Here is a 12672-nt window from a genome sequence, read left to right on the forward strand (position 1 = left end):
CAGGTATAGACCATCCTGTTTGTAGAGGTCCCACTTATCCAGGTATCCAAAACCCTCCCTCCTGCATCATCCCTGTAACTATGTGTTCAGCTCCTCTCTCTCTATTCCTTGCCTTACTAGCACTGGCAACAAACCAGACATAACAACTCAGTTTGTTCCAGTACTAAGCTTCCACCCTAGCTCTCTGAATTTCTGCCTTAAATCCCCATCCCTTTTCCCACCTATGTCGTTAGTACCTACGTGGACCATGACTTGGGGTTGCTCCCTCTCCCGAAAACACAATCCGAGACCTCATGAATCCCGGCACCTGGGAGGCAACACACCAACCGTGAGTCTCTCTCATTCCCACAGAACCTATCTGTCCCCCTAACAATGGTGTCCCCAATGACTAATGCTCTGCTCATCTCCCCCCTTCCTTTCTGAACAACAGGGACAGACTCTCCGCCTCCCGAATGATCCGAAGTTCATCCAGCTCCAGTTCTCTATTGTTTTTGAGGAGCTGGAGTTGGGTGCACTTCTGCAGATGAAATCAGCAGGGATATTAGTGGTGCCCCTTTACCTCCCACATTCTGCAGGGTAAACTTTCAACTGCCCTCAGCGCCATCCCCACTGTTCCAAATTCCCAAAGAGAATAATAAAGAAAGACAAGTTACCTTACCAATCCGGCTCAGAGAACCTTATTTTCTCAGTTAGAAGAGGAGGCTGGGTGGAAGACATTACCCAAGTAGTGTTTCGGGTAATGCAACCACCCAAATACATTAGTTCACTTATTTAGGAGTACCGTGTTCGCTCCTGCTCAGCATGTGCTCTCTGCCTATTCACGAGGAAATTTACCTTCCCAGCAAGCCAATGTGCAATCCAAGCTAGTGTTATTTAATGTTGTAAATAAACTTCAAGACATTTGTCTCACAAGAACCCAGCCTCCTTGTGGTATATGTTATGTGGAGTAAAATATTGTAACCCACAAATAATTTTAATTGACACCAGAGCAGAGGGATTCCTCTGTGATAGGAAAGAGACTTCAGCCACTAGAATAAGCTGCATCATCCTAAACAGTTCACTTTTTCTAATAGGGTCTGAATATACCTCATCAGGAGTGCTATCAATTTGCTACCTTTATCTTCACAAAGCAGAGAAATTGAGAGCTCTACAAATCTTTCCCTTTCAATAATGGGCTTTGCATCAAGGTGCAAATCATCTGGATACAGGAGAAAGAAAATTAGTGTCAGCTAGCATTACATTTTTAGGGAATTATAGTTAAAAAGAGGCAAGCTTTGATTTCAACTTGAAACATGTCTTTTACCTTTTTTATCACTCACATGGAAATTGCCAAGTTGGTCTGAATTTGACTCCCAGGAGCATGTTACATTGTCTTTTGTCGATAACACTGGTAGAAATTGGGCTTAAAAGGTATGATTTACTAACTCTCAATCCAGTATAGATGCTGGGCCTTCTGCAGGAACTACTTCTCTGCTACAGTGAACATCAACAGCAGAAGAAAAACAACTGGAGACCATGCAGATGGAGTGTAAAGGGGTACTTTAAAAAATGCACATGGCTTTGCAATGAAAAGTAGAATGATTGACTTGATCAGCACATTGCATCGTTTATACATCACATGTTGTGTATAAGATAAGTAATGGCACTGCCTTAGAGAAGGCTGAAAGGCGATTTGATAGAGGTGCTTAAAATTATTAGGCCTAGCTGGACAAAAACCAAAGGATACACTTTAAATCTGATTGGCAACAGAGCCAAAGGTGCATGACAATTTTTTTTTTAAAAAACACAACAAGTGATTGAGGTCTGGGGTGCACTGAATGGCAAAGGTAGTGGAAGCAGATTCAAATATGGCTTTCAAAAGAAATTATATGTTCACCTGAACATAAAGAAAACTGCAGGGTTAGGTGGAAAGGACAGGGGTGGGAGAATTCCTCTTCTAGAAGGTTTACATGGACTCGACAGGTCAAAGTCTTCTGTGCTGTAACCATTCTTAGATTTGTGTTTTAGTTCACGTTAAACCTAGCCAAATTAGAGTGCATAAGTTACAGCACTACATTTTCAATTTTCATGAATCAGAGCGAGAACAATGAGAATTTTGACAGCATGTTTTCCATCATTAATCCATATTGTTTTATTTGATAAAACCTTCATAAGAAGCAAATAACATAGCTAATGCAAAGTGGTTTTCAGTAAAGCCACACATTTTATTTCACTCCACTACAAAATTATTTTTTAACTATGTTACAGTGGACAAAATTTACATAACTGTACAATAGCGAGTTCACAATACATTAACACATGAAGTTCTGTAAAGCATTTCACGTAGCAGATAAAGCCAATGTGTAATCCAAGCTCGTGTTATTGCAAACTTGCAATCACCAGTAGTTCAGTCAAAAATGTTGGCTACAAAGTCAGTGACTTTGTTCAGTTAGAGCTGGAATTGTGTTGCTCTATTTAATTATCAAGTATTGTTTAAAGTTCCATTTATCTTCCAATCATCTTGAAAGTACTGGAAACCAACAATCATCTGAATACATGTCTTGAGGTAAAAAATAATCACTATCATTAATTCAGCTTTAGAAACATGCCAGTCATCGTTTTAACTTGTATCGGTCAATATCTGTACTATACTAATCTGGAAATAAACATAGCACATCTGTTTAGTTGTGAGAAAGAATACTTCACTATTTCACGTGTTGTAGAAATTACTTACAGTTACATAGTTTTTTTGGGGGGGGGTTGGGATGGGGGAGGGATGTAGACCTCGATATTAAAATTTTAACTTGAAAACTGCTACTGCAGGAGATTGTACCAAAAACAACTTTAAAATGTGCTATTGTGCCAAACACTTAAAAACCCTTATTTAAAGCCAAACAAATACAAGTGGTTTTAATGTCTCCACAAACTCTCTTTTTCATCATTGACCCCAAGCAAATCTTCAAAATGTACATCTTGCTCTAGTTTAAAAACAGCCAAGAGATTTAACAAAGGTCAAATTATTTTTAAGTTTGTTTATTCCCCCTCCCAGAGGTGCAAATACTTTGCCATTTTTTGTGCACGAGTATAAACGTTTGCTCCAATTTTGTATAATTTTAAAAGTATAGGGGAAACAAAAAAGCAATTTATCAGAGCAGACTGAGGCAGTGGCATAGTACCAATAGATTTTTTAAAAAATTCTTTGGAAATCATTATAGTTAATGTATTACACAGCTTACTTTAAACTGCAATTTTACACCAGCGAGGAAGTGAAGAAACAATTATCTTCAAGTAAGTTTATAGAAAAACGGCCACACCACATATGAATGGCATGAAGGTTCAGAACGAGTGGCATAATCTCTTCACCATAATAGATCTTTCTTTAAAAAAAACTCAGTAAAGTTGCTCAAGTTCCTTCATGTTATGAATGTAATTTATAAAACGTGTGAAGTAAGCAAGCCTTACTACAATCATACAAGGCATTGGTAGGATCACACCTGCAGTAACGTGTGCACCTTTGGTCTCCTTATTGGCTACGGACATTTCTTTAACATTTCCCTCCAGGGTGTGTAATGAGGGTCGTCACAACACTGGTTCCTATGCTAAGATGATTTTCCTCACAGGAAAATAGCTAGTTGTCTGGGCCTCTATTTCATTTTGAAGTTTAGAAGCAAGTGAAATAAAACATTGAATTCTTCAAAGGCTTGGCAGGGTGGATGCCGAGAAAGTATTTCCCACAGCTGGGGAGTCTTGAATACAGAGATCATAGGATCAGAATAAAGGATCAGCCAATTAGGAGCAAGTAGAGGAGATACTTCTTTACACAAAAGGTTGTGAATATTATGAATTGTTGAGAATATTTGACAAATTCCTAGATTTTTGAGTACTAAGGGAATTAAGGGAAATAGGTTTCCAGTCATAATATTGCTGAACTATAGAGCAGGCTCAAAAGGTCAAATGGTTTCCTCTGGCTTCGATGAAGTAAAGAAGATTTTAAAGAAAACAAAAAAAAGTTGCAAACTACTAGATATCAAGTCATCTAACGATTAAAAGTTAGATGACTTGATATCTAGTAGTTTGTGTCATTGTCACAAAGAATGCATACACTGTACACTCAAAATTCAAAGTAAGACAGCCTTGTTGAAAATACTTGTTTTCCAAGCAGGAAAAGAAAACATTTTTCAAGCTTTAACTACGTTTAAACGGCTTTAAAAAAATTGTTGATTTTAAAGAGTTCTTATTGTTGGCTTGGAATGTTTGAGGGTTAAAAATCCTGTGCAACATTTCTACTCAGTTCAGCTATAAGATCAATTAAATTGCTCTGGATATACAATCAACTTACAACAATGCATTTCTGTTGAGACAGTGTCTGTAATCTTCAAATGGTAAAACTGGGTATGATCAACTAAGAGAAAGTGAGGACTGCAGATGCTGGAGATCAAAATCGGAAAGTGTGGTGCTGGAAAAGCACAGCCAGTCAGGCAGCATCCGAGGAGCAGAGAGTTGACGTTTTGAGCATGAACTCAATGAAGAGCTCATGCTTGAAACGCTGGCTCTCCTATTCCTCGAATGCTGCCTGACCGGCTGTGCTTTTCCAACACCATACTTTTCAAAACTAGAGATATGAGTGAAGGCAATCCAATAGAAAAAGTTATTGAGAAGCATTTGGCAATAAATAGTTGGGGCCTGATTAAGTGCCCAAATACTTAAGATAATTTATTTTTCAAACTGGCAAACAGATTGATCAACAAAACGTTTGCTTTTAAAGAAGTAAAACCCTTGGCACTGCTGTGATGTTCTAATGCTCTGACCCCATCCAAAATACCACTGTTAGCAGGAAAAAGGATAAAATGTAACTTCTATACACGTTTTAGATTAGATTAGATTAGATTACAGTGTGGAAACAGGCCCTTCGGCCCAACAAGTCCACACCGACCCGCCGAAGCGAAACCCACCCATACCCCTACATTTACCCCTTACCTAACACTACGGGCAATTTAGTATGGCCAATTCACCTAACCTGCACATCTTTGGACTGTGGGAGGAAACCGGAGCACCCGGAGGAAACCCACGCAGACACGGGGAGAACGTGCAAACTCCACACAGTCAGTCGCCTGAGTCAGGAATTGAACCCGGGTCTCTGGCGCTGCGAGGCAGCAGTACTAACCACTGTGCCACCGTGCCGTTTTCTTGGCATACACTGGTGGTTTTTGGGAATATGAAGGAATTTTGTGGTAACAGCATTTTTTACATGCTCACCTTTAAAAGTAAAAATAAACATGGTTTTTCATTTTGAAGAATACCACATCAATTCCAAATTTAGTCTTCAGTCTCATCATTATCCTTATTTCTCAACCATCCCATGTTTAACAAAAATTATCAACAGCTGAGGGCTGGAAATGTCAGTTATTGCTTTTATAGCTAAAGATGGGACTGAGAATACCTCATGTCTTCTATCAAGGAGATGTACTCAAGCTCTGCAAATCAAGGGGCTAAATCTCACCAACTAAAGCTCCCAAATAGAGTATAGTTAATGAAAGGCAATGTTTTCATCTGGAGTGCATTGCGCAGGGTTCTGTAATGCAAGTGGGCACCAAACTATTTCACTCTGTAATGAACCCATATACTTATACCAATGTAAATGAATTGGAACTATTTTCATTTAGCAGGTTGCCTCACTCCATTTGCTTCACAGAAACACGAATTCTTGTATTTTTAATCAGTGCATGGCTAAGAGTTGAGAGTTTTTGCCTGCACTTGACATTTTGCAACCAATAGAACATGGTTATATTTGTAACTCATCATGGCTCCACAATCAATTACAGTTTGCCACTTAAAAGATAACAGGTATTTCTTGGTGATTTAACTGAAATGATGACATAACACTTTAAATCATTGTGACAAAGTTCTGATCACCCAGATCAGACTGCTAGTTTCACTTCAAGCTTCCACTATTGTTATACAAACTATTAAAGTGCTCCATTTGCATTATTTACACATTAGAACCTGAGAGTAAATCAAACTTGTAAGAGCTATTGCCATATTATTAAATCCTAAACTGTAAATTACAAGAAAATTCATTCCCTTGGGTGACTTTTCAAATGATGCAAAGTATCAGTAATATCCAATTATTTTGTTATAAAAGTTTTCATATCTGTAATTGAAAAACACCCTATGTGCAGGGGGTCTAGTTCACCAGCTTTAAGTGATATGGATGAACACAAGTTCATCCTAGCCTCAAGCATAGGTATTGTCTAGTACCATGGGAATTGGCTAACAGGTTGGACTGTTGTATTGCCTTGGTGCCACAATGATATTCATTCCTGCAGAGAACACTGTAGCTCAGCAGAAAACATTCAGAGATTAATGGGAAGACTAACTATCAGTTAAACATTAAAGGGAGTAAAATTCCTCCAATTATATTATCATCCTGCTTTGTATTCACATTGACTATTTTGCTAAAATCACCATCAAGAATTTCAGCCCAAAGAAGGTAAGCAAGAAAGAAAATGATATAAATCCTGTATTCAGAACTGCAAGCTATTTATAAACATTGCTTTTATTTGATGTACATACTTGTAATCTTAAACATGCAAGATAATAAGCTCCCTGATGGAGAAATAGGAATGCAGAGAATTTTAAAAAAAATCCATGTACACATTATTTGTCAGCCTGCTGTCACACAAGATTCCTCCCCCCTATCATTTCTTCACCTTATTTGCTGAACTGACTGTGCAACAGCCTTTCCTCCCTCATGATCTTGAGGAGAAGTTAATACTTGAAATCATCTTCTGGATCTTATCCTCATTTTTCAGTATATTTGCCTTGACAGCACAATTCTTATCCTGCTGATCCTTGATCAGTTGCTCCAGTTCAGCAAGTTCAGTCTTTAGTGGCTCCACAGCTGTGTCTGTGATGCTGAAAGGACAATAAATAAACTAACAGATTCAAATATGTAATACAGTTATATCCACAAAAATTGAAAAGCTAAACAGATTTCCACATTGAAGCTGGTGAAAGAAGAATAATCACAGTTTTATTAATGTGGCTCAGAGTCTAAGCAGCAATTGCTTTAAGGGTTATGTGGGATTGCTGTCCATCATACCAAAGTACTGTACAGAGCTGGTGAGTGATTCTTTCATTTACATTTATCCTCCATATTCTGAAGATTCTGCCTATGTACCCTGTCTGGAAACTTAGTAAAAGAGAGGGGTCAATATTGTATTTTAGATCTGAAAATGCCCAATGGCTGCGAAAACATGGAATGCACAACTCCAGTATTACAAATGCAAAATCAATTAACATCTTTATTTGGAAAGCACATGAATGGATGTACAGAAATGGAAAGGAATTAGGAGCAAAAAGATGAAAAACCATCTTTCATATAAAAAAAAAAGCTTAACAGCTGTTCCCTATGGACCACAAGTATGTTTGAACAGTAAGTCAGCCAAGGGCCACAGGTGTACAATTCAGTGACAGAAATGTTTAAAAGGTAGAATTCTAGTCACACTATTATGAAGGTACCACTAACCACCACATCTAGTTTATAACACAAGACTTAAATGGAGGTATTTAATTACGCTTTGGAGTCAGTCTAGAGAAGAGTCACTTGACTGATCCCTTGTAATACAAGACTGAATTATGATATGGTTTTCATGTAGAAAATAACCGAATGTGGCCTTATAGAAGTATATAATTTTTTTTTAAAAACTGTTCAGAAAGTTATATCTAGAACAGGACTTCAAATATAATCATAACAAGCTTCAAATAATAAATGCATATTTAGGACTATCAGTACATGGAATAATCAACATGGAGAATGAAAGCACTTCCATGAAGAGTGATGGTGCATATGGTTTGAAATTATTGAAGAAACAGAGGACTGCAAAGTTTTACGATGACTCAACGTGGGCGAAAAGGTCTTTCTCTTCTACATGAAGCATACGACCTGGGAGAGAAGAATGAAAACCATTCAAATCCAAATCTATTCCGTATTAAGTGTAGATTAGAAGTATGAACAGGAGGCGAGTCTCCATTACCAATTTAACTGAAAAGGTTTGCTAATATGGAATATTTAAAAAAACATGAACAGGGCGTAAACCTTCTGGTCGCTCAAGCCTATTCCACCAACCAATAGGATCATGGCTGATCTGATGTGGCTTTAACTCTGCTTTCCGGCCTGGTCCCCATAAACTTTTACCCCCTTGTCAATTTTGTCAAAGTCAGCCTTGAGCATATTCAATGATCTTGTCAGCACTATGTGCTAGCGAGAGAATTCCAAAAAGTAACAACCCTCTGAGAATAAATTCCTCCTCATCATCTATTTAAGGGGAATCTCTTCAGATGTGGGTAGACTGGGCGTGGGGAGAAGATTACAGGCAGTAATGCTGATGAAAAGGAAGAGAGGAGAGTGTTCCTATGATCACTCAGCTAAGCAACAGGTAAAAGTTCAATGGAATGAGCAGCACAGTTATTGTTGCATTACCAACAATGTGATTAGGGCACTTTTTTCTTTTATTCCAGCTGAGCACGTGTAACATGAGTGCAAACATTTCTCTTGGCTAGTTTCTGAATGTCATTCACATCCACTGATAATTGATGCTTCGTTGAAATAGAAAACAAATTATTCTTTCTATACCCCATTCAAATTAAGATAATGACAAAATTGTATAGAGGCTGATTGAGTACAATGATTACTGGTTTTAAAATAGCCTCTATAGAGAATAATAGTCACACAGCGCCATCTGGAGCTCTTTTGTTTACTTTCTAGTTCCATACCAAACCCTATTTTACTTTCGAAATTCTAGCAGATCTTTTTGTCTTAAATGCAAAACCATTATGCAACTATTTATGAATATTCCACACAAAAGCAGCACAAACTCTACATAGTGTATGAATTTGTCCCCCCCCAGGAAGAAAAATTACCAGTAAGCTGCCCTTTAACGGAAACTTATGGCCTGCACAGTTATGTGATTGTCTTCTCCATTCTAACAGTTTTGACATCAAAAAGAGGATCAAAACAACAGAAAACAAGAGCAATCTTTGTTTCAGAAAGTCAATATTACAGATTTAAAGCATGATGGTCATAAGAAAACAAAGCAGGATGGAAACATAAGAAATAGAAGGACTTAAATAAAAACTCGAAGTGTTAGCATTCCTTTCTTCTCAGATACTGCCAGACCTGCTGAGTTTCATCAGCAATTTCTGTTTTTGTTTCAGTTCTCCAGCTTCTGCAGGTCTTTATTTTATTTGAGGTCATTTAAGCCACTTCTCCATTCAGTATCATCATAACTTTTATCTTCTTGCCCTATCCCAATATCTCTTACTTCTCTTGGTATCAATCTTTGTCTTGCATATTCTCAACAAACAAACATCCTCAGCTCTCTGGGGCAGAGAATAGCAAAGATCCGTAACAAAGATTTTGAACAAAGATAGGGAGCCTTCTGGTAAAAAAGTCATGTTCTTCAAAGAAAGAGGGCTCTATCAAACAAAGTAGCCAACATCTTTCCAATTCATTCATTATTAGATTGATGAAAGTGCATCAAGAACTGATGATGATGTCTAATTAGTGATTTCTTAAGCTCAGGTTGGATGATAGTACTGTCATAGCATGTATTATCCGGGATTATCAAGAAAGATCATTATTATGCTGAGGAAAGCATGTAGATTCATCCAGACCATTGCAAAGGATCCAAAGTCAGATATCAATATTTTTAAATGACAAATGGAATGCATCTGCCCCATTAAATGTGTCAGAACCTAAATTTAAATTGATGCCAAAGAAGCCCAGCTCATAAAATTTGCTGACATCCTCCCCTTAATACTAAGCAATAGGCAAGATGAGGAATGTGCAGAAATAATGTTAGAAATGAGATAAGGCAAGTGACACGTTGCTTGCCTCACCCAATAAACAAACACTATATTCTATGGCAGTGCATGAAAGAAAAGAGGACATAAGTTCTGTGTAATAGAATTCTGCTCAATTTGCCTATCTAGTTAGGAAATCAAGGTTTCACTAAGATGACTCATGCCAATGGAAAAGGAGATCTAAATATAAGGATGTGATTAAGACTTATTGTTATGGCTTATTGTTAGAACAGAAGGGAGCTTTATCTTGTATCTGGTAAAGGTAATATTTCATTGGAAGTATCTTTTTTGGAAACAAGAAACATATGCTTTAAAACCAGTCACATTAGTGAGTAAAAGTAATTTTACAAAACTAAAAAATCAAAAACAAAGCTAGTTTCTGAACAGTTTGTAATAAGATCTTCAATCTATGCCAACAAAATAACCAAGTTCAAAATTTCTGATTCCCTGGTTAATATGTATCCCTTAGCCACCACTTCAAACAGTTCAACTGCTTATTTTCGCCATTGCTGTTTGTTGATCTGTTGCTGCTACATGTCTTCATGTTAGAGTGTCTACACAATTCAATGAGTTATTATTGACACATTCATTCAAATACTGTACTGAAGAATGATAGAACTACTGGAAAATTCAAAAGAGTAATTTTTAAATGCAGGATTAAACAAAAATATATTCTTAGAAAATATATTTTGTTCTCTTACTTTCCCTTTGCTAGATCATATATCAGTTGCAATGAGATGGAGAAAAAAACTCCAATAATTATTGTAACTTTAATTACTCAATCAAAAATGGACAGAAATCAAAAATGGATGGAAATCAAAGAGCAAAGTTCTGTGGGTGCTGGGAATACTCTGATCAACCAGTATCTATATAGAGAGACACAGTTGATGTTTCAAGTCAGTGACCTTTCTTCAGAATTGGGAATATTTGGAAATGTTCTAAGTTTTGAGCAAGTGATGACAAGGACAAAAAGAAGGTCTGTAATAAGATGGAAGAACAGGAGAGATGGAATGGCGTGATGGGTAGTCCTCCAAATCCAAATAAAATGGCAAATGAGGAAGAAACAAAGAAAAAAATACGTGCCACTGATTAAAAGCAAAAAATTCAGAGAAAAAAATGAAAATAAATGCAGCAGAGACCATGATCTGAAATTGTTGAACTCAAGCCCGAGTCAACAAGACTGAAAAGTGCCTAACTGAAAGATAAAGTATTCTACCTCAAGTAGAAAGCAGATGGGCTCCAGTAGACTGATATTAAGATTTAGTTACCTGGGTTCAGGGTTTCAAATTCATCCATTTGCTCTAATAGTGGTGCTGTGTCAATACACTGATAATTTGTAATGTATAATTGAAAGCATAGGCTTCAATGGATTGAGAGAGTCAAAGATTCAGACGTTCGATAAAACCAAATTACAAGAGAGACAGTCTGTGCTTCTGGTGAGTCGATAATAACAAAACTGATAATAGAAACTTTAATAATCAAAAGATCATGTAGCAGCACATCACTGTGCTGAATTACAATTCAAGATCCTGGTTCCTTACAAATGACTTGTTTATATCTGATCACACTCAATGGCAACAAATCATTACAAATTTGAGAATGAAAGGGTGCTCACGTAAGGCAGAATGAAAATGTGCACAGCATGGGCAAAATTTTGAATAAATTCATCAAATATTGTCAGTGTAGTCGACCCTGCAAAATTAAAAAATTTAAGTTTTTGCTATCTACATCAGAACTAGGAGCAGGAGTAGACCATCTGGCCCTTCAAGCTTGCTCCCCTATTCAATAAAATGGCTGATCTTTTTGTGTACTCAGCTCCACTTACCCGCCCTCTCACCATATCCTTTAATTCTTTTATTGTTCAAAAAAAGTCTATCTTAGCTTTAAAAACATTTGCTGAAGTAGCGTCAACTACTTCACAGGGCAGGGAATTCCATGATTCACAACCCTCTGGGTAAGAAGTTCCTTCTCAATTCAGTCCTAAATCTGCTCCCCCTAATTTTGAGGCTATGCTTTCTTGTCCTAGTTTTACCTGCCAGTGGAAACATCCTCTCTATTTCTATCTTATCTATTCTCTTCATAATTTTATATGTTTCTATAAGATCTCCCCTCATTCTTCTAAGTTCTAATGAATATAATCAGAATCTACTCTGTCTCTCCTCATAAGACAAAATGCTCAACTCCAGAATCGACCTAGTGAACCTCCTCTGCACCCCCTCTTGTGCTAGTACATCCTTTCTCAAGTAAGGAGACCCAAACTGCACACAGTACTTCAGGTGTGGCCTCACCAGTACCCTGTACAGCTGCAACATTAGCTCCCTGCTTTTAAACTCAATCCCTTTAGCAATGAAGGACAAAATTCCATTTGCCTTCCTAATTACTTGTTGTACCTGCAGACCAACCCTCTGTGATTCATGTACAAGGACACCCAGGTCCCTCAGCGTAGCAACACGCTGCAACTTTTTACCATTCAAGTAACAATCCTTTATACTGTTACTCCGACCAAAATGGATGATTTAACATTTATTAATGTTGTATTCCAACTGCCAGACCTTTGCCCACTCACTTAAACTATCTATGTCCCTTTGCAAAGTTTTACAGTCCTCTGCACACTTTGCTCTGCCATTCCTCTTAGTGTCATCCTCAAACTTTGACACACTACATGTGGTCCCCAACTCCAAATCATCTATATAAATTGTGAATAATTGAGGTTCCAACACTGATCCCTGAGGCACACCACTAGTTACTGATTGCCAACCAGAATAGCACTCATTTATCCCCACTCTGCTTCCTGTTAGTCAACCAATCCTCTATCCATGCTAATACTTT

The 12672-nt window shown here is 37.5% G+C and overlaps 1 protein-coding gene across 5 annotated transcripts in view; it reads right to left on the reverse strand.

Moving 5' to 3' along the window:
* Positions 1-5161: 5161 nt before the first annotated feature.
* traf3ip1 (TNF receptor-associated factor 3 interacting protein 1) overlaps positions 5162-12672 on the reverse strand; it is a 168280-nt gene continuing 160769 nt past the window's right edge. For 4 of the 5 annotated variants that reach the window (XM_043693118.1, XM_043693122.1, XM_043693120.1 and 1 more), the window contains one exon: positions 5162-6894. In XM_043693118.1, the coding sequence (XP_043549053.1) occupies positions 6729-6894 (166 nt within the window). In that variant the 3' untranslated portion in view covers positions 5162-6728. Of the gene's footprint in view, positions 6895-7466; positions 7925-12672 lie in introns of those variants that run through there. The other variant, XM_043693121.1, reaches the window with a different exon arrangement.

Source organism: Chiloscyllium plagiosum, chromosome 7 (genome assembly GCF_004010195.1).
Source record: "Chiloscyllium plagiosum isolate BGI_BamShark_2017 chromosome 7, ASM401019v2, whole genome shotgun sequence".
Taxonomy (NCBI): domain Eukaryota; kingdom Metazoa; phylum Chordata; class Chondrichthyes; order Orectolobiformes; family Hemiscylliidae; genus Chiloscyllium; species Chiloscyllium plagiosum.